General features: G+C 44.5%; 1 protein-coding gene across 6 annotated transcripts in view; it reads left to right on the top strand.

Annotated features, from left to right (window-relative positions):
• IGF2BP3 (insulin like growth factor 2 mRNA binding protein 3) overlaps positions 1 to 17,512 on the top strand; it is a 194,502-nt gene extending 176,990 nt beyond the window's left edge. For all 6 annotated transcript variants that reach the window (XM_068236009.1, XM_068236007.1, XM_068236010.1 and 3 more), the window contains 3 exons: positions 700 to 831; positions 9,656 to 9,769; positions 14,301 to 17,512. In XM_068236009.1, coding sequence (XP_068092110.1) covers positions 700 to 831; positions 9,656 to 9,769; positions 14,301 to 14,405 — 351 coding nt within the window. In that variant the 3' untranslated portion in view covers positions 14,406 to 17,512. The remainder of the gene's footprint in view (positions 1 to 699; positions 832 to 9,655; positions 9,770 to 14,300) is intronic.
• The last annotated feature ends 8,919 nt before the right edge of the window (positions 17,513 to 26,431 follow it).

The following is a 26,431-nucleotide window of genomic DNA, read 5'->3' as shown; positions in this document are numbered from 1 at the left end:
CAGCAACAATCCACAAGGACTCGACCCTCCAGAGTCCTTGGAGGGTCGAGTCCTTGTGGATTGTTGCTGCTTGTTTGTACCTTTTCATGCCACCCGTCTGGTAAAAATTATAGGGAGAACACTGAAGGTGTATATCATACTGAAATCGACCAGGATCACCCTTGTAACGACATATGTGCCACCTCGCCGCTGTCCTCCTAATGTCAAATGTGCCCCCCCCCTTGTGCATTATAGTTTACCTGTCGGTGTCTGCCACTGTATGTCCAATCTACGTCCATACATGCCCCCACGTGGGTGCCGGAGTACTGTGTGTATGTGTGTGTGTAGTACCCTGGCAACCACATGAGGCACGTGTATGGATGGAGCCAACGGTGGACACAGACAGGTGGAGTATAGGGGTGGCAGCACGAGGGGAGGGGGACAGCGGTGGTTTTGTCGCATATCCCAATATTGCTTTCCATTACCGCCGCTCTCCTGATCGACCGCGAATGCCTGACACCTTGCAGCACGGCCGATCAATACGTGTGACCAATTTCTGCCTGAAATTGGTTAAATCGTCAATTGGGCATGCTCTTGGTGGCACCAATTTTCATCTGATTTTGATAATTATCAAATACATAGAATGCCAGCCTTTTTAAAATGTTACAGCCTGTTGTGCTATCATAGAACGCTCACCATACCTTGTTTCTTCGCCCACAGGCTCAAGGAAGAATTTATGGCAAACTTAAGGAAGAAAACTTCTTTGGACCGAAGGAGGAAGTGAAACTTGAGGCTCATATTAAAGTGCCATCTTATGCTGCTGGCCGTGTTATCGGCAAAGGAGGCAAAACCGTACGTATAACATTTGGCAGAAATGGAGCAGAAGGGGGAGGGCTTTAGGTGCTCTTGGAGGAGTTAGACCAGGCATGGGCAAACTTGGCCCTCCAGCTGTTAAGGAACTACAAGTCCCACAATGCATTGCAGGAGTCTGACATCCACAGTCATGACTCATAAAGGCAAATGCATTGTGGGACTTGTAGTTTCGTAACAGCTGGAGGGCCAAGTTTGCCCATGCCTGGGTTAGACTGATGAAATTTGTGGCACAAGTAAAACGCAATTTGTCACTGGAAAGCATTTTAACCTCCCTGGCGGTAAGCCCAAGCTGACCTCGGGCTATGCCGCGCAGGGAGATATCTCAGCCCCTGGTGGGGCGATTTTGACCATGTAAAGTGCTGTGCGCGCAGCCAGCACTTTGCTGGCTGCGCGCACAGCTTGATCGCCGCCGCTTTGCGGCGATCGCCTGCACGCAGCGGCAGAAGAGGGCCCCCCCGGCCAGAGCCCTGCGCTGCCCGGACCAATGAGTTCCGGGCAGCGCTATGGGCTGGATCGAGTGCGCCTGACGTCAGGACGTCGGCTGACGTCCATGACGTCATGCCGATCGTCGCCATGGCGACAGGAGAAGCCAAACAGGGGAACGCGTTATATACGCGCTCCCCTGTTTGCTATTGATGCCGGCGACGATCGCACTAGAGGGCCACATGCGCCCCCTATAGTGGTGTTTAATGTAGCTACCACTCAGGTAGCTTTACATGAAACTAAAAAAAAATAATTAAAAAAAAAAGTTTTTTTGCCGAGTTGAGAAAAAAAATTAACCGCCAGGGAGGTTAAATGGGGGAATTGATTGCATTGTGAATTTTTCATCATTGTTAAATGCCAGGTTGTTAGCTAGTTAGAAGGCAGCGCCACAGGACTTTGACACACTCCTCCGTAAGGATGTAAATGTACAGCTTGTAAGAAAGCTCTTAGTTCAATGTAATCAAAATCGCTCAGTCTTCATTGATCAGAATATGATGAAAGTAGGATTCCTTATGTGTTGCACACATAAGGATTCCTTATGTGTTCGTCTTTAAAATCTACCTGTAGGAGAAAAAGTGTCCTTAGGCGTTACTCGCCTTGGGAGGGGGAAGCCTCTGTATCCTGGAGTCACTTCCACTGGCCTATTCCAACCCCGAAAAGCCACATGTCAACAGATCACGCATACACTTTGGGCTCCAGCGGGAAAAGCCAAGCCCAGTTGGATCCATGATATTGCCCATGCGTGAGCCATCTGCGCAGTAGCACGGACCCAACCGGGCGCTGCTTTTTTCTGCCTGAGCCAGAGTGGGTCTGTGTCGCTGTACAGGGCACAGTGCAGCAGCACTTCGAGGGTCCCATTGTTGGATTGGTCTGGTTGAGGACGACGGGGGAATCCTCTTGAGGATCCAGAGGCTTCCCCCCCAACCCCCCCCCCCCCCCCTCCTAGGTTCTAATTCAAATTCAGTTTGGTAAAGTCCTGCAAAGTGTACCGTTTGGGGAAGGGAAGAGAAACGAGGGTTCTGCACATGGTGGTGCAATTGCTGGGGGGGGAGGGGGGTTGTTTAAAGATCCAGGATTCTTGACCCGAAGCAGCCCCAAACTGCTTCCTCAGCTACAGCATGTGTACACACCTTTAGGCCTAGTGTTTAAAGTGTACCTGAGGTGACATGAGATAAACCTGTGTATTTACAGTACAAAATTTCTGCCTGAAAGAGTTCATTTCCAGGCATGACAGTTGTACTTGTCAGGAATATTGTAAACCTTACTGATAAGCAAATTAAAGCCATACAATATTTCCTGGCAGAATACAACTTCTGAGGGCAGGGGGTGAGATAAAGAAATCAATACTTCTGATATATTAGCTCTGGGACTCTTAATAGTCTGCCTTTGAGAAGAGACAATAAAACATTCAATCTTTACAAATATTTAAATACCGTATAAAATAAAACCATGGGATATCGAAAAAGTAATTTTTAGGAGGAGGACAGTTCCAACTGCTTATCTCATCAGTTTTTGTTTTTACCTCGAGTTCACTTTAACCACTTCCCGACCGCCTAACGCACAGCGGCGGCCGGGAAGTGGAGCCCTGAAGGACCGGCTCACCCACAGAGGCGGCGGTCCTTCTAAGGGCATGGGCGGAGCGATCGCGTCATCCGTGACGCGATCCTCCGCCGGCGCCTGTCACCGCTCGCCCGCCGCAACATCCCGCCGGCTATACGGAAGCGCCGGCGGGATGTTAACCCCGCGATCGCCGCATACAAAGTGTATAATACACTTTGTAATGTTTACAAAGTGTATTGTACAGGCTGCCTCCTGCCCTGGTGGTCCCAGTGTCCGAGGGACCACCAGGGCAGGCTGCAGCCACCCTAGTCTGCACCCAAGCACACTGATTTCTCCCCCCCTGCCCCAGATCGCCCACAGCACCCATCAGACCCCCCCCTGCCCACCCCCCAGACCCCTGTTTGCACCCAATCACCCCCCTAATCACCCATCAATCACTCCCTGTCACTATCTGTCAACGCTATTTTTTTTTTTATCCCCCCCCCTGCCCCCTCCTGATCACCCCCCACCCCTCAGATTCTCCCCAGACCACCCCCCCCCCCCTGTTTACTGTATACATCTATCCCCCTGATCACCTGTCAATCACCCGTCAATCACCCCCTGTCACTGCCACCCATCAATCGGCCCCTAACCTGCCCCTTGCGGGCAATCTGATCACCCACCCACACCAATAGATCGCCCGCAGATCCGACATCAGATCACCACCCAAGCGCAGCGTTTACATCTATTCTCTACCCTAAACACCCACTAATTACCCATCAATCACCCCCTATCACCACCTGTCACTGTTACCCATCAGATCAGACCCTAATCTGCCCCTTGCGCGCACCCATTCACCCACCTACACGCTCAGATTGCCCTCAGACCCCCCCCTTATCAATTCGCCAGTGCAATATTTACATCTGTCCTTCCCTGTAATAACCCACTGATCACCTGTCAATCACCTGCCAATCACCGATCACCCATCAATCACCCCCTGTCACTGCCACCCATCAATCACCCGCTGTCACTGCCACCCATCAATCAGCCCCTAACCTGCCCCTTGCGGGCAAACTGATCACCCACCCACACCAATAGATCGCCCGCAGATCCGACATCAGATCACCACCCAAGCGCAGTGTTTCCATCTATTCTCTACCCTAAACACCCACTAATTACCCATCAATCACCCCCTGTCACTGCTACCTATCAGATTAGACCCCTATCTGCCCCTAGGGCACTCAATCACCCGCCCACACCCTCAGAATGCCCTCAGACCCCAGCCCTGATCACCTCGCCAGTGCATTGCTTGCATCTATTCCCCCCTCTAATCACACCTTGAGACACCCATCAATCACCTCCTGTCACCCCCTAGCACACCTACCCATCAGATCAGGCCCCAATTTTCCCTGTGTGGGCTCCTGATCACTCGGCCAAACCCTCAGATCCCCCTCAGACCCCCTTCCGATCACCTCCCCAGTGCATTGATTGCATCTATTTTCCCCTCTAACCACCCCCTGAGACACCCATCAATCACCTCCTGTCACCCCCCTAGCACTCCTATCCATCAGATCAGGCCCAATACAACCTGTCATCTAAAAGGCCACCCTGCTTATGACCGGTTCCACAAAATTCGCCCCCTCATAGAGCACCTGTCATCAAAATTTGCAGATGCTTATACCCCTGAACAGTCATTTTGAGGCATTTGGTTTCCAGACTACTCACGGTTTTGGGCCTGTAAAATGCCAGGGCGGTATAGGAACCCCACAAGTGACCCCATTTTAGAAAAAGACACCCCAAGGTATTCTGTTAGGTGTATGACGAGTTCATAGAAGATTTTATTTTTTGTCAAAAGTTTGTGAAAAAAAAACAATAAAAAATTAATTTCCGCTAACTTTTGACAAAAAATAAAATCTTCTATGAACTCGTCATACACCTAACAGAATACCTTGGGGTGTCTTTTTCTAAAATGGGGTCACTTGTGGGGTTCCTATACTGCCCTGGCATTTTAGGGGCCCTAAATCGCGAGGAGTAGTCTAGAAAACAAATGCTTCAAAATGATCTGTGAATAGGACGTTGGGCCCCTTAGCGCACCTAGGCTGCAAAAAAGTGTCACACATGTGGTACCGCCGTACTCAGGAAAAGTAGTATAATGTGTTTTGGGGTGTATTTTTACACATACCCATGCTGGGTGGGAGAAATTTCTATGTAAATGGACAATTGTGTGTAAAAAAATCAAACCATTGTCATTTACAGAGATATTTCTCCCACTTAGCATGGGTATGTGTAAAAATACACCCCAAAACGCATTATACTACTTCTCCTGAGTACGGCGGTACCACATGTGTGGCACTTTTTTACACCCTAAGTACGCTAAGGGGCCCAAAGTCCAATGAGTACCTTTAGGATTTCACAGGTCATTTTGCGACATTTGGTTTCAAGACTACTCCTCACGGTTTAGGGCCCCTAAAATGCCAGGGCAGTATAGGAACCCCACAAATGACCCCATTCTAGAAAGAAGACACCCAAAGGTATTCCGTACGGAGTATGGTGAGTTCATAGAAGATTTTATTTTTTGTCACAAGTTAGCGGAAAATGACACTTTGTGAAAAAAAACTATTAAAATCAATTTCCGCTAACTTGTGACAAAAAAATAAAAACTTCTATGAACTCACCATACTACTAACGGAATACCTTGGGGTGTCTTCTTTCTAAAATGGGGTCATTAGTGGGGTTCCTATACTGCCCTGGCATTTTAGGGGCCCTAAACCTCGAGGAGTAGTCTTGAAACAAAAATGACCTGTGAAATACTAAAGGTACTCATTGGACTTTGGGCCCCTTAGTGCAGTTAGGGTGCAAAAAAGTGCCACACATGTGGTATCGCCGTACTCTGGAGAAGTAGTATAATGTGTTTTGGAGTGTATTTTTACACATACCCATGCTGGGTGGGAGAAATACCTCTGTAAATGACAATCTTTTGATTTTTTTACACACAATTGTCCATTTACAGAGGTATTTCTCCCACCCAGCATGGGTATGTGTAAAAATACACCCCAAAACACATTGTACTACTTCTCCCGAGTATGGCGATACCACATGTGTGGCACTTTTTTGCACCCTAACTGCGCTAAAGGGCCCAAAGTCCAATGAGTACCTTTAGGATTTCACAGGTCATTTTGAGAAATTTCGTTTCAAGACTACTCCTCACGGTTTAGGGCCCCTAAAATGCCAGGGCAGTATAGGAACCCCACAAATGACCCCATTTTAGAAAGAAGACACCCCAAGGTATTCCGTTAGTAGTATGGCGAGTTCATAAAGATTTTATTTTTTGTCACAAGTTAGCGGAAATTGATTTTAATTGTGTTTTTTCACAAAGTGTCATTTTCCGCTAACTTTTGACAAAAAATAAAATCTTCTATGAACTCACCATACTCCTAACGGAATACCTTGGGGTGTCTTCTTTCTAAAATGGGGTCACTTGTGGGGTTCCTATACTGCCCTGGCATTTTAGGGGCCCTAAACCGTGAGGAGTAGTCTTGAAACGAAATTTCTCAAAATGACCTGTGAAATCCTAAAGGTACTCATTGGACTTTGGGCCCTTTAGCGCAGTTAGGGTGCAAAAAAGTGCCACACATGTGGTATCGCCGTACTCAGGAGAAGTAGTATAATGTGTTTTGTGGTGTATTTTTACACATACCCATGCTGAGTTGGAGAAAGATCTCTGTAAATGGACAATTGTGTGTAAAAAAATCAAGATTGTCATTTACAGAGGTATTTCTCCCACCCAGCATGGGTATGTGTAAAAATACACCCCAAAACACATTATACTACTTCTCCTGAGTACGGCAATACCACATGTGTGGCACTTTTTTGCAGCCTAACTGCGCTAAGGGGTCCAAAGTCCAATGAGCACCTTTAGGCTTTACAGGGGTGCTTACAATTTAGCACCCCCCAAAATGTCAGGACAGTAAACACACCCCACAAATGACCCCATTTTGGAAAGTAGACCCTTCAAGGTATTCAGAGAGGGGCATGGTGAGTCCGTGGCAGATTTTATTTTTTTTTGTCGCAAGTTAGAAGAAATGGAAACTTTTTTTTTTTTTTTTTTTTTCTCACAAAGTGTCATTTTCCGCTTACTTGTGACAAAAAATATCTTCTATGAACTCACTATGCCTCTCAGTGAATACTTTGGGATGTCTTCTTTCCAAAATGGGGTCATTTGGGGGGTATTTATACTGTCCTGGAATTCTAGCCCCTCATGAAACATGACAGGGGTCAGAAAAGTCAGAGATGCTTGAAAATGGGAAAATTCACTTTTTGCACCATAGTTTGTAAATGCTATAACTTTTACCCAAACCAATAAATATACACTGAATGGGTTTTTTTTTTTTATCAAAAACATGTTTGTCCACATTTTTCGCGCTGCATGTATACAGAAATTTTACTTTATTTGAAAAATGTCAGCACAGAAAGTTAAAAAAATCATTTTTTTGCCAAAATTCATGTCTTTTTTGATGAATATAATAAAAAGTAAAAATCGCAGGAGCAATCAAATAGCACCAAAAGAAAGCTTTATTAGTGACAAGAAAAGGAGCCAAAATTCATTTAGGTGGTAGGTTGTATGAGCGAGCAATAAACCGTGAAAGCTGCAGTGGTCTGAATGGAAAAAGTGGCCGGTCCTTAAAGCGGATCCGAGGTGAAAAACTAACTATAACAAGTAACTTGTCTTTGTATCTTATCTAAAATTTAGATGGTTTACACAGTAAATCTAGCTGCATACAGCTTAAACAATATATGAACATTTCTTCCTGTGACACAATGAGGGCTGCCATGTTAGGCTTGTAATCATTACACAGGTAATTAGCTATGCATCTCCACACCTCAACCTGTGATAACGCCCCACCCCTCTCCTCCCCTTGCCTCTGAAATCCCGTGCATGCTCAGTGTGAGCTGGGGAGAATGGCAAAGAAGAGACAGGAGAGGAGGGGGGTATAGGGGTGACAGGAGGGGGAAAGTGGCAGAGAGGGCCCCACAAAGGGAGGGGAGGATGGCAGAAAGGTGACAGGTGGCAGAGAGGGGGTCAGCAGGCAAGGAAAGGGTGGCAGAGTGAGGTGATAGTAGAGGAGGGGAGAGTAGATGAGAAATTCTAGCAACATTCTGAAGGTGATGGGAGAGAGTGGAAAAGTGGTGACAGGCTGCAGCATGGTGAGGAAAGGGTCATTCAGGGTGGGGAGGGGGTTGTGAGAATTCTGGATGGGGGAGCAATAAAAGCTGGAGGGATAGTCGGGGGCTGCAGCTAAAGTACCACCTGACATCCGATCCTCCAGCTCCAGGCAGTGTGGCTGCTATACAAATTCTTCCCTATCCCTCCCTCACCATGGCCCCCCTCCTCTGCCTGTGTGCATCAGAGCGCAGCGTCTCTTATCAGCGCTGCTCCTGGACGTTCCCTGTGTTGAAGCCGTGCAGGCAGAAATTATGGTACACCGTCCAGCCAGCAGCTCTCACCACTTCCTATTCTCTGCATGTCGCGTTTACACAGACATGCAGAGAGCTGCCAGCTGCCTGCACGGATTCAACACATCCAGGGAACGTCCAGGAGCAGCACTGGTAAGAGACACGCTGTGCTCTGATACACACACAGGCAGAAGAGGGGGGCCATGGTGAGGGAGGGATGGGAGCAAAGCTGATGGAGACTACACGCTGCGCTCTGACACGAGGGGGGTCCGTGGTGAGTGATGGAGGAGTGAGGTCGGACCCCCCTCCCTGCATCCTCGCTACACTCTGTGTCCGGGTGTCACTCCTCCTAGAATCACCACTGACTGTGCTGCTCACGCTAGTATCGCGAGAGTTCAGCATCTCCAGACTTGAATCACCGCCTCTGCCTCCTCCTGCCTATAATTAGATCCCATGACCCTTTGCATTCCAGAACTGAACGCCGCGGCGTTAGATGCGCTGGGGGGCGTGGCTTAATATTTTTATAAGGTTTTTATTGTGAAATATATTCAAAACAAAGCTATTGAAAGGGTTTAATGCCCCCAAAATATGTCCACCAGCACAAAAATGCGGACATCCTAACTTGGTCTCGGATCCACTTTAAGGGGTAGAAAGCCCTAGGTCCTCAAGTGGTTAATGCTAGGTACACACAATGTGTTTTTCGGTTGATTTTCCGTTCGATCGATTTTAAATTCAATTTTCCAGTCGATTTCCCTCTCGAATTTTTATCTTTTCTTATCTATTTCCATTCACTTCTATGAGAAATCGACCACAAAAAATCGAAAATAATATCGGACATGACAGAAATTATCTATCGAACCATCTATCTAACTCAAAATTGTATGGTGTGTACCTAGCATTAGAGCGGATTATCCCTTTTAATCAAACAAAATGGTTGTATTGTCTGATAATTGAAAGTGCATTCTTCTGCAGGCAGGTTGGAAACAACCCACCCAAAAGTATATGTCTGTACACCTGATGCCATGTACATGTACAAATGATTAACCAGCACTAGGTGAAATGTACAGGGACTTGCTCAGGAAAAGAGCTTGGACAGAAGAGCCATCCCACCCAGTTGTACGTTGATCTGGCTCTCCCATCCAGCCATAAGGAAAGCCTGAAAGGTTGACCACTGAATTGCCTGTTTCTATGAGGCCTCATCACGATTCTAGAAAATATATACAGCTATTGTTGTCAGACACCTATTTATATGGTTGTTTTCTGAGGTGTTTGTAGCGCTTTCTCCAGGCTTGTAATACGTTTATTTTTTTCTTTAATCTCCTTGCAGGTCAATGAGCTTCAGAATCTAACAAGCGCAGAAGTTGTGGTACCTCGTGATCAGACACCGGATGAGAATGATCAAGTGGTTGTTAAAATAACAGGTCACTTTTATGCAAGCCAGGTATGCAAGTTAGATAAGCAGCCCAAATTGCTCACGCTTTTCCAGTGTTAAAGAAGAACTGTAACCCAGGATTGAACTGCATCCCAATCAGTATCTGATGCCCCTTTTCCCACGAGAAATCTTCACCTTCTCTCAAATAGTTGGGGGTGGGGGGTCTGTATGGCTGATATTGTGATGAAACCCCTCCCACAGTGTGATGTCAGCGCCTAGGTAGTTTTTCTTCCCCATCTTTCTCCTAACTGTAAATAGTCCCTATAATGTTTCTCCCATCACTCACCAACCAGATTAGGCATCTGCCTCTTGAACTTCCCTGGAGGTGCATTTCTCTCTGGAATTAGGAGTCAAAAGCATACATTTTAAAAAAATAATAATTTTAGGCCTCGAATTTTTAAGTCATAACTTACCAAAATATATCAGAATAGCCTGGTAAACATTCTGCATATAAATACTGGAAGACAAAAATTTTGAATTAATTAAATTTATGAATAAACTTAAATTGTGAAACTTTACAAATAAGGCAGGTAAAGAGGAGGCAAAATCCAGGCATCGGGAAGGCTTGGTCCACACTACTGCCGTTCCAGATTGGATCTGTGTCAAACGGATCTGTTTATATGAAAAACTGATCCATTTGACACTGATCTGGATGGCAGGCACGTTCCGGTCCACGCACACGTGGATCGCATCGGTATGTACGGGTCACTGCTTGTCTCGCCGCTTGTGCCGCCGATTGGTTCCTTCCACAGCCTAGAGGCCAGCAGAAGCATGGCTCTCCATAGGCTGCAACAGGCCAATTCTGCCTAGCGACAGGGAGAATTTTCATTGGTTCAACATGAACCACTGAGAATGCTCTCTGTTGCTGAGGATTCCCATTGGTCTGCTGCAGCTCAATGGAGAATCCCTGTGCTTCCTGTCGTCCTCCGGACTGTTTAGAAGGACCGAGCGGGCGGCGATAGACCGCAGGACGCGTGCGTATGACGTCACGGCAGCGTGGATGCGAAGAAAACGGGTGACGCGGATGGGGCGACCAGCTAAGTGAGAGCGGACAGTGTCCGTTCATAGGCTTGCATTGGACACGTTTTCCCGTCAAGTCCGGACTCTCATTTTTCTTTCCGTGCAACACGGACCTGTGTGTGATCCGTGTTGCTGCACAAGTGGAAGCTGGTCCTATTTTTAACACCGGGTCCGCTTCCTGCATTTTTAAAAACGTATCCCACGGATACGTTTTTAAAACCAGTGTAAACCGGCTCTAACAGTAAGTAAAGACTTGAGGAGGAATTAGATAGGGTAAACTCTCTATCTACACGCGCGCGCAAAGTCCGGGTCCACTTTAATTCCCCCACCCTGATAACGTCACGCTGCACCGCCGCTTGGCTGTCCTGATTGGCCGCCGGAAGAAGAATGGAGGAATGAGGATCCTGGCGGCCGTGGGGGACAAGCTTGGCTCCCACTGGCAGTACCGATCGTGCGCGGGACCCAGGAAAAGGCAGCGAGCGCCGGTTTTGGGCCAGATAGAGCAATAAGGTAGACCCGAGCTGAGCTCGAAGTATTTAAATCTCAGCCTGAGCTCAGCTCGGGATTACCACCAGGGGGGTTAAGACTTTATATTTAATATTTAAAATATGTGCATGCATAGTTATGAAATGTACATTTGTTGTCCCAGAGTAAAATGCACTGTAAAATACTTGTTTCTGATGTTTCTGCCACTTGAAATAAGTTGTAAAACTCTTAAACTGTAAAAATCCAGATTTTGCATTAGTTCCATTCCTCATGGGATATTCCAAGTTTTTTCCACTTTCAAAAGCACTTACTGAATGGCAGTTGCGCAGTTCACCTGCCAGAATGGTGTGCAAAAAAGTAGGCAGGCTGGCATCTTTAGATCCTTGTACCCTCCTTGGTAGTAATCCCGACCCAAGCTCTGGGTGAGAAAAAAAATGCTAGGAGAGGTAATCCCGAGCCTGGTTTAGGGAGCTTCCAGGAGGAGCAGCACAGTGGATCGGCGTTAGTAACTCCCCTTCCTCATTATATGGACACTCACTGCCCTTCTTGCGGTCCTCTGAGACACTTGATCCCTCAGTTGAGATCCCCATATGTCACATGACTACAGACGGCGATCTTACCATAGGGAGTAGAGTGCAACCTGGAGGATGGGAGAAAATTGCAGCCCTGGATCACGAGGAGGTGGGTAATGTGCAGGGGCTGCTGCAGATCTCTCTAGGGCTGGGGTGTCAAACTCGAATACAAAGTGGGCCATAATTGTACACTGGGACCTAGTCGCGGGCCAACCTCAATCTCTAGTGTCCACCTTCCTCCCTTATTAAGTTCCCTGGTGTCTAATGGCCCCCTTCCAACCCCTATACAGTTCCCTGGTGTCTAGAGTCCCCCACCCTCCCCGATACAGTTCCCTAATGTTCAGTGCTTTCCCCTTACCTCCCCCATATGGCTTCACTTGTGTTCTAGGAATTCACCTCCAATGCAGCTTCCCTGGTGGTCTAGAGTGGGTCAAACAATGCAAAGTGGGGTTACCCCTTACGGGCCAAATTTAATGGCTCTGAGGGTCAGATTTAGCCCGCGGGCTGGAGTTTGACATGTATGCTCTAGACGTCCGAGAGAGTTTGCCGCCGCGAGACTTGGGCGCAGGATACAGCCGGTATATTGCTTATCCTGCTGCTGCACAAGTTCTCAGCAGCGGGTCCACGTGAATAGTAGGCAATGATGTAATTTGGCTTTCAGCTATTGCTGGTCGCTGAATTAGTGTTTTAAAAGTAACTTTAGCTTCATCTTCTGACAGCGCCGAAGTTACTGACTGTGCGCTGCTATAGTCGTTATTTCTATTAGGGTCTATGGTGGCGCCAGGTGCGCCCAAGTCTCCAGTGCTGCATTTGCAGTGTTCGTGCTCTAGGGTTATGATTTTCTTTCCTAGCTTTTAGGGTCTAAAAGCACATGAGAAAATTGCACGGCTTCTAGACCCTAACATCTGGAACGAATCATTCCGCCAGGGAGTTTAAGGGAATGCTTTTCTAAAGCAACCAATAAATGAGAATTGCCCATGAGGCAATGGGCTGGTCCAAAACCTGTTCAATTTTCACTCCCTGCTGTAAGTGTCAGTAATAAGTTTCTCCCAGATTGAAATGCACTATAAAATTACTTTTCTCCTATGTTGCTATTATTAATAATTTATAAAGCGCCGACATATTCCGTGGTGCTGGTTGTTTTAAATGTTTTGTAGAGGTCCTTATTGACCTGTAACCCTTAGGGCCGGTTCACACTTGCGGTTCTCTGCCAAACGGTCCGGATGACCTGACCGGATCCGGATCGGAACCGTACGGTTCTGATCCGGTCAGGTTGCATCAGGTGTTCATCAGGATGCGATCCGGATCCGTTTGGCAAAAGATAGTAGAAACCGAATAAAAATGTTGGGGTCTGGGAGGTCAGCAGAAGGTGGACCTGTGGAATCAGGCCCTCCGCTGTTTAGCACTCACCTCCACCTCCGACATACTGCCAACATCTCCAGCACGTTTAAAGTCACTGCTGTTCCACTCCAAAATGCTTGCCCATGTGTCCCCATCCAAAATCGCCGCTACAATACGCATAGGAAGTGGGGTAGAACATCCGGATTTTTAGCCAGTGTGTTGTGCGCTCTCCGGTTCTCATTGGTTTGTATTGGCCGGATGGTGCAGTCCGGCTCCGCTCCGGATACGGCTGCCGGAGGAGCCGGACCAAAAAATAGCGCATGTTGGGTTTTATGCCGGAGTCCGGATCTGGACGAAACGGACGCATGTGAACGGACGCATAGGCTTTTATTGCTATGCCGTGCGTCCGTTCCGTCCGTTCTGTATGCGGTCCGGCTCCGGCACAGCGATTCCGGACGGCGACCGCTAATGTGAACCGGGCCTTAGTCCCCTCCTTTCCTTACTTCCTTTTGTCCTCACATGTTAATCTAACACATATGGATTCATTACTTGGCAAGTCTGACAAAATTTTTCGACTCTAGACAAGAATATACAGTAAGGGCCAGTTTCCACTTGTGCGGTGCGAATCGCCGCGGTAAAAATTCGCATGCAGATGCGAATTTTGCATGCTGGTGTATGCGAATTTTCGTGAAAATTCGCATGAATGACGCTGTATGCGAATTTAACCATGGCAGTGCCGGTGTGCATTTCCATTGATTTCCATGCGAATTCACATGGAAATTCGTATACCAAAGCTGCAGGCGATTTCCCTATTAAAAACATTAACAGCGATTCGCATGCATTCCACTCGCAGGCGAATTCTGCGGCTCTTTTGTGCGTTTTTTCCACCGCTGAAAAAAACCGCACCTCAACAACTCTACAGTGGAAACAGGCCCATCCACTTGCATTACATGTGCGAATCAGCACAAACGAGCCCTTAGTCAATACTTTATTGTATTTTGCTGTGACTGCTTATAGTCCACATAACTAAAATCTGGGGTGGATGGCTATTCCATAGTTGTAAATCCCATTTAAAACTTCAATGAAAAGGTATTTAAATATGTGCATGTTTTACATTTTAGCTTGCGCAGAGGAAAATTCAGGAAATACTGGCTCAGGTTAGACGACAGCAGCAGCAACAGCAGAAGACGGCGCAAAGTGGACAGCCCCAACCGAGACGAAAATAAAGGTTCATGAGAACGGCCCTTCACAGAGACAGATGCCAGACCAAAGACAGACTGCATAATCCACAGGCATCCAACACCTGCCAGTGCTAATTGGTTGTAAAATGCCATCTAGAGTGTCACCTGTTTGAGGACCAGGCAATATTAAAACTGTCTCTGAGAATGTATTTAGGCTCTCAAACTTTTGAAACCCAGCTTTAAAAACAAAAAAGCGAAAAAAAAAAATGGAAAAAGAAAAGAGAAAAAAAAAATTAAGGACCCCTTCACTTCCCTTTTGATCTATTCTCACAAGTTAACATAAACCTTGTTAGTCTTTTTTTTATTGTTCTTATTCCCCCAACAATTTTAGAACCTTGTTTAATGAAGCTTTCTCTTATGAGTTCTCTGGTTCAAAAAAAAAAAAGAAGAAAAGGCATTGCTCTTTATACGTCCAATTGTATTAAAAAGAAATTCTATTAGATGAGGGTGGGATTATTGGCTGGGTTAGCGTTGAAGGGAATTGAGAAGATTAAGTGTTAGTCCCAGTGTTGAACAAGTGGCATTTTTTAATTTGGTTGCATTTTTACTTAACACTGCCATGAATAACCTAAGGGAAGTGTAGAAAGGTGTTGGCCAGGGCATAAAAAGATGAATATGCATTTTACTAAACTACCTCAGGCATTTAGTACCTCAATGAGAAATTGTTCCTTTTTTTTGCTTTTTTATTTTTATTTTAAATTTTTTTTGGTATTTTGTATACTTTATAAAGCTAATAGTTCTTGAGCATTTTATTTTTTTAATAAAAAAATAAAAGATCAGCTACCAGCTAGAGGTGCTTAAAAAAATTATATTTGCTTGGAGATGGCATCTAGCTAGCTGGTGGCTGATGGGAGTAAAAGATGGGGAGTTGCCTTGGTTTTCCCTGAGGCCCTTCCACACCATCATTTTGCTACAAAATTCAGTGAATGTTCAAAAATAGATACTGAAAGACGCCACCATACTGATAATAGCAGCAATGCCGTTTTATTTTCTTTTACAATGAGATGAAAAAAAGTTTGACGGTACTTTTTCTGGGAACACAACACAAGGAAGTGATGGAAATCGGCCACCTGGGTTTGGGGAATATATATTTTAGAATGCTAGACGTTTCCCCTTTTTATGTTTTATTTTTTTATTTTTGGGGGGGTATTTTTTCTTCTTTGTGCTGCTTGGTTGAATGCAATGAACCCTTTGTGCCTTTGACCATCACTACCTAAATGATGCTACATTCAAACATTTGCAGCCCGTTTGAACTTTGCCATTCTGTTCAAAGAGCAAGCTTCATCGTCAGTTTGGTAAACAAAAGTCACACGTGATCTATGGGAGCATAAGTATATATAAAATATATAAATATATATATTTCCTTTTTTTCGTGGTTCGTTTTTTTTTTTTTTTTTCATGTCCATCAGCTGTTGCTTCCCATCAGATCCCATACATTATGTTCAGTTACCACGACTGGGGAGAGGGAATAGGGGATGGATCAAGCGTATGTTTGGTCACACGAAAGATAACGACAGGCTTAAGTTTACATATCCAGCCGCAGTAAAAAAAAAAAAAAAAGATAATGTAAAAATACAAAAAAAGAATTTAAAGATATATTGAAGGGCCACACAAAGCCACTCGGAAGGTTTAAAGCTGAATACAACCGTCTATTCTGGTTTGAAATTGCTACAGCAGGGTTTATGCACACTTCTAATTTTTATTTTTTTTATTTTTTGGCAATTAACCATTAAAGAGACTGTCACAAAGCAAAACACCTGTTTGATCCTTAAAAAGAAGTAGCTTTTCCCAGACTTGAGTGCTGTGTCCACTTCCACGCAGTGCCTCGAATAGGTCCAGCTACACTGCATCAGGGCCTGCAGGCAGTACACAGTTTGAACTACTGCTTCATTTGGAGCCTTATCACACAGGTATTTTGTCCAGTGACCGGTTCCCTCAAACCCTTCGACTGTCAGGGAGGGCCAGATGGGTGCGTTCCGTCGTCTCTTCTGATAACCCAAGGGTTGTAAGAGGAGAGAAACAAAGTCAAAAGGTGGGGATGAAAAGGAGAGCTACCAAATTGATATGATTTTTTTTTTTCCAATTTTCAGAATGTAATTTGAATGATTGTGGTAATATTTACACATTCAAGTTTCTACAATAAACTTCAGTCTACCTCAGTTTTATAAAATTGTGGCAACACATGGTGCATAAAGACTGCTGTGTGTGTGCGCGTGTATGTGTGGTCGTAACAGAGCCATGCGATTTACCTCTGAACCTTTATTTTTTTGTGATGTTTTTGTGCATGAGATGATCACAATCACCATGCTGCACTGATTTGAGGGGCACAACTAGCAAAAAAAAATAAATTAAAAAAAAAAGCATTTGTTTCATCATTTTGTTGATCTACCTCTTAGAGTCATATTGAAATAGAGGCATTTCTGCATAGAATAGATAATTTCCCAAAGATCATTGTTGTACAGATTAGATCTTTCTTTTCTTATTTGAAAATGGTCTGAAGTGTTTTTTTTTTCTTATTCTTTCTCTCTCTACTTTTTAACTAATTTGGTTAAACAACATGAATGGGAAATATAATAAAAATAAAGAAACCGAGAACCTATGTTGTAGTTTAAGAGAAACCTGAATTTTTTTTCTTTTCTTGACAAGAGTGACTTCATTTAGTGTTTAGGATTTTTTCTTACATTGATTTAAAAAAAAAACTATGGAAAAAAGACATTTATAATAGCCTATGAACTTCTGTTGAGGCCTCAGTATAGACCCAACTTACATTTTTTTTCTTAACATATTGAAGCAGACATAACTTGATGATTTCCATGATCTTTTATTTTACTTTACAGATAGGTGCTGCATTTACATCTGCTGATTTAAATACTGTCATATCTCTTTAAATTTCTAGACTGTTAGTGTGGTAATCATGTTATTTTCAATTGAGACTTGGTAACTTGGAGTATTTTGGCAATAGATACAGTAGAAAGTAATACTGTAAATGAGTTTAATATCTGCAAACATGGATCATTTTTCATCTGTAATGTGCCCCCAAGCAGCTCCACTTGCCAGATGCCTCTGAATGGAATAAAGAGTTTAACTCCTAATTTGAGTCCTTGTGTGTTTATTGCTGCTGCCGGTAGTAGAGTTGAATGACTGGTGTCCCTGGAAGTAGAGGAGAGAACTCTGCTATTCAACATTGAACTTTGGTTAATGCAATTAGAACAGTACAGTATTTGCTATATGCTTTACCAGGCAAACTCCAGTCATTTATTAGAAGTTTTCTTAAACCCTAAAAATACTCTGCCATTTTTCATTGGCACTGCATGCTGTTTTTCTTCTTTTGATAGCATCCAGGGAAAATCAGAATCTGATTTGCAGTGTACAGGGGGCCTTTATCTTGTCCGTCCCTGTGCCACAGATTTAAGTTCCTGTGAATATGTCGCTTGGCCACTGCTGGCAACTTAAATAAAAAAAAAATCAGTCTAAGGGAGCCCAAATGGTGCAGTTCGTTACACTCAATAGGTGAAATAAGAAATCTTATACAAAGGGGGGTTGCAATGGGGCAACCAACCACTGCAGGCAGGTGGAGGCCAATGAACCAGACTCCACTAGACAATCATCTGCAGATCTGAAGAACCATCCTGGTGGATCTGATCTGCAGATGAATGTCTGTTAAACAAAGAGTGTGTATGAGGATCTGCAGATATCATAGACCAGGTGTGCCCATTAGGTAGATCGCAAAGGACTTCATGGTAGATCCCGACCCCACTACATTTTCCATTCTGTATATACAAGTGTGCTCCTAAAATTGTACATCGGTTAATCATTTTGACTTGCTAATTTTTTAAAGTAGCTCACAAGCCAAAAAAGTGTGGTTACCTCTGTCATAGACTATGAATGCATTTTGCAGGAACAGATCTTTTGCAGATACTGATCTGTTGAATGTATACAGCATCTTGCAAAGATTTCTATCTGATGAGGAGTTCAGCTCAATAGAATAGACTGGGTAGAGTATGGCTCACATACTACATGGTAGTGATGGGAATTCCGGCTCTTCTCAAAGAATCGGCTCTTCTGAATCGACTCCCATTAAAGAGCCGGCTCTGAATCGGCTCTTCATTAAATATCACTAGACACCACTCAGAATCGGAGTAAAAGCCCCGCCCCGTCTCCATGACAACTCCAGACTGCTTCTCTGACTGGGGCAATCCCTCCTGCTACTGCTCTGCTCCGCCCCATACACTCCTACAAGCTGCAAGAGGACTACATCTCCCAGCATGCCTCAGCGCCAGCAAATCAGAGCTGTGTGGGGCGGCTGAGGCATCAGCTCTTTCAAAACTGAGAACTGGCTCTTGTCGTTCGCAGCAAAGAGCCGGCTCTTAGAGCTGGCTCGTTCACGAACGACCCATCACTACTACATGGAAGGGGGTAAAATTGGTCTGTGATCTTTCATTTTCCAAAGACTATGGTCTGATGTGTGTATGCACCCTTAGGGGTATATTAACCTCCTTGGCGGTAATCCCGAGCTGAGCTCGGGGTATGCCGCCGGAGGTCGCCGCTCAGGCCCTGCTGGGCCGATTTACTTTCTGAAAAAAGCAGCACACGCAGCCGGCACTTTGCCAGCCGCGTGTGCTGCCCGATCGCCGCCGCTCCGCGGCGATCCGCCGCGTGCAGTGGCGAATGAGGGTCCCCCCCAGCCGCCCGAGCCCAGCGCAGCCGGAACAAACAGTTCCGGCCGGCGCTAGGGGCTGGATCGGGCGGCTCTGATGTCAGGACGTCGACTGACGTCCATGACGTCACTCCGCTCGTCGCCATGGCGACGAGGAAAGCGAAACAAGATAGGCCGCTCATTGCGGCCTATCTTGTTACTTTCGATTGCCGGAGGCGATCGAAAGTACGCTTCCGGAGCGCCCTCTAGTGGGCTTTCATGCAGCCAACTTTCAGTTGGCTGCATGAAATATTTTTTTTTTTAATTAAAAAAAAAACCACATTGCAGCCTCCCTGGCAAAATAAATAAACCGCCAGGGAGGTTAAAGAGAGATCAGTGCTGAGGTGAGTAAGGGCTCAGACACACTATAAGCGCTTTTCTGAGCGCTTTTTGGCCCTCTGAGCTTTCTGAGGTTTTTTTTTTTAAATGCTCCCATTGACATATTAAAATCATGGTAAAATTTAATTTTACTGTGATTTTAATGTAAGTAAATGGGAGCGTTTTTAAAAAGCTCCCAGAAAGCTGAGGGCCAAAAATCGCTCAGAACAGCGCTTATACACTCACCTAAAGGATTATTAGGAACACCTGTTCAATTTCTCATTAACGACCGCCTAAGTCCGATAGGCGGCGGCTGGTTGTTGGTGGTTTTACATGGAAACGGCCGCTCGTTCGAGCGGCCCTTCCATGTCAGTTCACGGATGGTGTCTCCATGAACAGCCTGCGAGCCTCTGATCGCGACTCGCAAGCTAAATGTAAACACGCGGGGAAGAAATCCCCGCTGTTTACATCATACGGCAAGGAGATCCCTGGCCTCTGATTGGCTGGGGATTGCCGGCATCTGATAGGCTGAAGTCTGTCAGAGGTGGCGCTGCAGGACGGATCTCTGTCCTGTGCCGCCCACAGGGAGAGGGAGGTTGGAAATTGCTGCGGAGGGGGGCTTTGAGGAGCCCCCCCCCACACACACTTGCCACACATAGCCAGCGGCGATCAGACCCCTTGGCTGCCACATGATCTGTGCTGTGGGCTGGAGAGTCCATGCAGCACAGATCTAAGAAAACAAGCCCAGTCCTTAAGTGTTTAATGCAATTATCTAATCAATCACATGTCAGTTGCTTCAATGCATTTAGGGGTGTGGTCCTGGTGAAGACAATCTCCTTAACTCCAAACTGAATGTCAGAATGAGAAAGAAAGGTGATTTAAGCAATTTTGAGCGTGGCGTGGTTGTTGGTGCCAGATGGGCCGGTCTGAGTATTTCAGTCTGCTCAGTTACTGGGATTTTCACACAAAACCATTTCTTGGGTTTTCAAAGAATGGTGTGAAAAGGGAAGAACATCCAGTATGTAGCAGTCCTGTGGGAGAAAATGCCTTGTTGATGCTAGTGGTCAGGAGAATGGGCTGACTGATATAAGCTGATACAAGAGCAACGTTGACTGAAATAACCACTCGTTACAACCGAGGTATGCAGCAAAGCATTTGTGAAGCCACAACACTCACAACCTTGAGGCGGATGATCTACAACAGCAGAAGGCCCCACCGGGTACCACGCATCTCCACTACAAATAGGAAAAAGAGGCTACAATTTGCATGAGCTCACCAAAATTGGATAGTTGAAGACTGAAAAAATGTGGCCTGGTCTGATGAGTCTCGATAGTCAGAATTTGGTGTAAACAGAATGAGAACATGGATCCATCATGCCTTGTTACCACTGTACAGGCTGGTGGGGGAATGTTTTTTGTGGCATATTTTAGGCCATTTAGTCCCAATTGGACATTGTGTAAATGGCACAGGCTACTTGAGCACTGTTTCTGACAATGTCCATCCCTTCATGACCACCATGTACCCATTGTCTGATGGCTACTTCCAGCAGAATAATGCCCTATGTCACAAAGCTCGAATCATTACAAATTGGTTTCTTGAACATGACAATGAGTTCACTGTACTAAAATGGCCCCCACAGTCACCAGTTCTCAACCCAATAGAGCATCTTTGCAATGTGATTGAACAGGAGCTTTGTGCCCTGGATGTGCATCCCACAAATCGCCATCAACTGCAAGATGCTATCCTATCAATATGGGCCAACATTTCTAAAGAATGCTTTCAGCACCTTGTTGAATCAATGTCACGTAGAATTGCCAGTTCTGAAGGTGAAAGGGGGTCAAACATTGTATTGGTATGGTGTTCCTACTAATCCTTTAGGTGAGTGTAGTGTGCCTGAGCCCTTACCGCTACAAGCATGCTCTGCATAATATTGGGGGAGGCTACCTATTACTGGGGGCATATCTGGCCATAGTGAGTGGGGCGGATCTATTTTATTCTAGGAGCATATCTGGGTACCTATACTGGGGAGGGGGGGGATCTACCTAAAATTGGGGGCACATCTGGCTACACATACTGGGTGGTAGGGGACCTGTGTAAGATGGGGGGGGTCAACTGGTTACCTATACTGGGGAGGGGGGGTAGAGATATAACCCAATTAATACTTGGGGGCATTTGCTACCTGTACTGGGGCAGGCAAAATTCGGTGAGGCGCGCTCCATACATTTGCTCATGGTCCAGCCCCTCAAATGGTAAGAACCCGATGGGCATGATTCACAAAGCTTTCATCTGTTTCCTGTTTTCACCTTTATCTGTTATCTTTTTTAAGCTCCCAAAGAGCAAAAATTTAATATAATTAAGGTAAGAAAAGTAATATTGGAATGAAGTTAATCAGGAACGATTATTTTGCTTGTAAATGTGCTGAAAGGCTATTTTTTTTTATGAGTTAGGTGATAAATAATTCATTTATGAGAAGTTTTGTGAATATAGCCCAATGAATTCCATGAGTCAAAGTTTGCCCCCTCCTGCTCTAGTATGTGTACCGGCCTTATGACATGAACATGGCTATAGAACACAGAAGGTGCATATTTACTAATCTTCTCCAGAGGTTGAATGCAAATCTGCTTTTGGTAAGAAAGTAATCTGTATATTATAAAGACTTTAGCAAACACTAGAGAACATTATAAGCCACAACTGTGCCCTGCATGCTATGTGTGCCAAGCAGCTTCAGTAACACATGCATGCTTGTGGAAGTTGGTTACTAAGGCAACATGAAAAGCTCCAAACTAAGGATGGTCAATGGGATGCCAATAATTCTGTCTTGATGCAAATTTATGCAGCTTGAAAATGCAGCTATGTCTTGTGGTCTGTGAATATATTTAGCAATGTCTGTGTAATAAAGGAGCGCAAGCTACATTTACAGTGGACCTGAACTCAGAACTTCCTCTCTGCTCTAAAAGATATGCAACAGCATAATAACCTTCAAAGAAAAACATTTCCTTGTTAGAGCTGATACGAATCCTGCAATAAATCTACTTTTTACTTTACTTTCTACTTTCTGATTCATGGAAGCAAACATATTGTTAACATCCTGTGCTTCCAAATGAGCTTATCTGCCATGGCAGTCAGGTGACACAGGGGAGAGATCAAATTACAACTTGTGATTAGACACAGATGAGGGGGAATTAGGCAGGCTAAACTCTCTAAATACATCCAAGGTGCATTTCTCTGTTTTTTTTTTCTGTTCTGTGCAAGAGTTCAGGTCCACTTTAAGTTGAAAACAAACCCCAATGTGGAGCAACTCCTTGAAAATGGAACCGGTCATTTTCTTTTTCTCCACCCCCTACCCCCATAGGACAGGTAACTAGATAAATTAAACCCACCCCTAATGCTACCTGTCTAAGTATCTTTTCGACCTCACGGAGCAATAGTGTGGGTAGTATGTGCTGCCATGGATGCATCAGGAAAAGAAAATTACCGATAGGTAAGTATACAATTTTCAGTTTTCCTAATGCCTCCATGGCAGCACCTATGGGATTTAACTAGCAAACCCAGTAAGAAAAATGAAAAGGGAGGGCAAATATTGCTGGTGCACGGAAAAAAAATTAACCACTTGAAGACTGCAGTGCTAAACCCCCCTAAATAACCAGGCCGTTTTTTACACTTCACACCACTGCAGTTATAACTGTTTATTGCTCGGTCATACAACTTACCACCCAAACAAATTTTACGTCCTTTTCTTGTCACTAATACAGCTTTCTTTTGGTGCTATTTGATTGCTGCTGTGATTTTTAGTTTTGATTATATTCATCAAAATTTACAGGAATTTTGTCAAAAAATGATTTTTTTTTTAACTTTCTGTGCTGACATTTTTCAAATAAAGTAAAATTTCAGTATGCATTTTTGTCCAAATTTATTGTGCTACATGTCTTTGATTAAAAAAAAAACAATAAGTGTATATTTATTGGTTTGGGTAAAAGTTATAGCGTTTACAAACTATGGTGCCAAAAGTGAATTTTCCCATTTTGAAGCATCTTTGACTTTTCTGAACACCTGTCATGTTTCATGAGGTGCTAGAATTCCAGGATAGTATAAATACCCCCCAAATGACCCCATTCTGGAAAGAAGACATCCCAAAGTATTCACTAAGAGGCATGGTGAGTTCATAGAAGATTTTATTTTTTGTCACAAGTTAGGAGAAAATGACACTTTGTGACAAATTTTGTTTTTTAAAAAGTGTTTCCATTTCTGCTAACTTGTGACAAAAAAAAATAAAATCTTCCACTGACTCACCATGCCCCTCAGTGAATACCTTGGGGTGTCTTCTTTCCAAAATGGGGTCACTTGTGGGGTACTTATACTGCCCTGGCATTTGAGGGGGGGGGCTAAATTGTGATTACCCCTGTAAAGCGCAAAGGTGCTCATTGGACTTTGGGCCCCTTTGCGCAGCTAGGCAGCAAAAAAAGTGTCACATGTGTGGTATCCCCGTACTCAGGAGAAGTAGTATAATGTGTTTTGGGGTGTCTTTTCACACATACCCATGCTGGGTGTGAGAAATATCTCTGTAAATGACATTTTCATTTTTTTTACACTAAATTGTCAATTTACAGAGATATTTCTCCCACCCGCATGGCTATGTGTAAAAATACACCCCAAAACACATAGTACTACTTCTCCTGAGCACGGCAATACCACACGTGTGACCCTTTTTTGCAGCCCAGCTGTGCAAAGGGGCCCAAAGTCCAATGAGTACCTTCAGGATTTCACAGGTCCATTTTACTCATTTGGTTTTTAGACTACTCCACACGGTTTAGGGCCCCTAAAATGCCAGGGCAGCATAGGAACCCTACAAGTGACCCCATTTTGGAAAGAAGACACCCCAAGGTATTCTGTGAGGGGTATGGTAAGTTCATAAAATATTTTATTTTTTGTCACAAGTTAGTGGAAAATAACACTTTTTGAGAAAAAAACTAAAAAAATCAATTTCCACTAACGTGTGACAAAAAATAAAATCTTCTATGAACTCACTAAACCCCTCATGGAATACCCTTGGGTATCTTCTTTCTAGAATGGGGTCATTTGTGGGGTTCCTATACTGCCCTGGCATTTTAGGGGCCCTAAACCGTGAGGAGTAGTCAGGGGGGGGGGGAGTAAAATTGAACTGTGAAATCCTAAAAGGTACGCATTGGATTTTGGGCCCCTTTGCACAGCTAGGCAGCAAAAAAGTGTCACACATGTGGTATCCCCGTACTCAGGAGAAGTTGTATGTGTTTTGGGGTGTCTTTTCACACATACCCATGCTGGGTGGGAGAAATATCTCTGTAAATTACAACTTTTTCCATTTTTTACACACAATTGTCCATTTACAGATATTTCTCCCACCCAGCATGGGTATGTGTGAAAAGACACCCCAAAACACATTATACTACTACTCCTGAGTATGGGGATACCACATGTGTGACACTTTTTTGCAGCCTAGCTGTGCAAAGGGGCCCACAGTCTAATGAGTACCTTTAGGATTTTACAGGTCAATTTTACTCATTTGTTTTCCAGACTACTCCTCACAGTTTAGGGCCCCTAAAATACCAGGGAAGTATAGGAACTTCACAAGTGACCCCATTTTGGAAAGAAGACACCCCAAGGTATTCCATGAGGGGTATGATGAGTTCATAGAAGATTTTATTTTTTGACACAAGTTAGTGGAAATGTTTGTTTGTTTTTTAGTTTTTTCTCACAAAGTGTCATTTTCCACTCACTTGTGACAAAAAATAAAATCTTCTATGAACTCACCATACCCCTCACGGAATACCTTGGGGTGTCTTCTTTCCAAAATGGGGTCACTTGTGGGGTTCCTATACTGCCTGGGCATTTTAGGGGCCCTAAACCGTGAGGAGTAGTCTGGAAACCAAATAATTAAAATTGGCCTGTGAAATTCTAAAGGTACTCATCGGACTTTGGGCCCCTTTGCACAGCTAGACTGCGAAAAAGTGTCACACGTGTGGTATGGCTGTACTCAGGAAAAGTAGTATAATGTGTTTTGGGGTGTATTTTCACACATAACCAATCCTGTGTGTGAGGAATATCTCTGTAAATGACATTTTTTCATTTTTTTTTACACTAAATTGTCATTTACAGTGATAATTTTCGCACCCAGCATGGGTATGTGTGGAAAGACACCCCAAAACACATTATACTACTACTCCTGAGAGTGGCAATATCACATGTGACACTTTTTTGCAGGCTAGCTGCGCAAACTTGCCCAAAGTCCAATGAGCACCTTTAGGCTTTACAGGGGTGCTCACAATATAGGCCCCCACCAAACAATTCCAGGACAGTATAAACACCCCAGAAATGACCCCATTTTGGAAAGAATACACGCTAAGGTATTCCACGAGGGGCATAGTGAGTTCATATAAAATTTTATTTTTAGTCACAAGTTAGCGGAAAATGACACTTTGTGGGAAAAAAATAAAAAAATCCATTTCTGCTAACTTATGACAAAAAATAAAATCTTCTATGAACTCACCATGCCCCTCAGCGAATACCTTGGGGTGTCTTCTTTCCAAAATGGGGTCACTTGTGGGGGTCTGTCCTGGCATTTTAGGGTCTCTGCAATCATTACATGTATGGCCAGTATGAGGAGTTTCTGCTATACTCCTTATATTGGGCATACAGGTGATGCACTTTTTTTTTCCATAAATGGAAAAATGAAGGGCAAAGATTCTCACATTCGCATTCATCAATGTGGATGAAAAAAATACCTGCCGAAATATGTGGAAAAAGAGGGGCGGGCATGGCGTTTGCCAGGACATAGGAGCACCGCCCACAAAATTTTCCAAACCCACTTTGCTCCTATGCCCTGGCAAACCCGACTAATCCATTCACGTCGATCAATGTGGATGAAAAAACCTTTGCCAGTTTTGATACAAAGTGCTTGTCAAAGCATAGGAGCTCCAACACCGCCCCTCAGCTCATATGCCTTGGCAAACGTATCTTACTG

Source organism: Hyperolius riggenbachi, chromosome 5 (assembly GCF_040937935.1).
Source record: "Hyperolius riggenbachi isolate aHypRig1 chromosome 5, aHypRig1.pri, whole genome shotgun sequence".
Taxonomy (NCBI): Eukaryota; Metazoa; Chordata; class Amphibia; order Anura; family Hyperoliidae; genus Hyperolius; species Hyperolius riggenbachi.
Note: the sequence above shows the minus strand (reverse complement) of the source record. Positions and strands in the feature narration are given on the sequence as shown.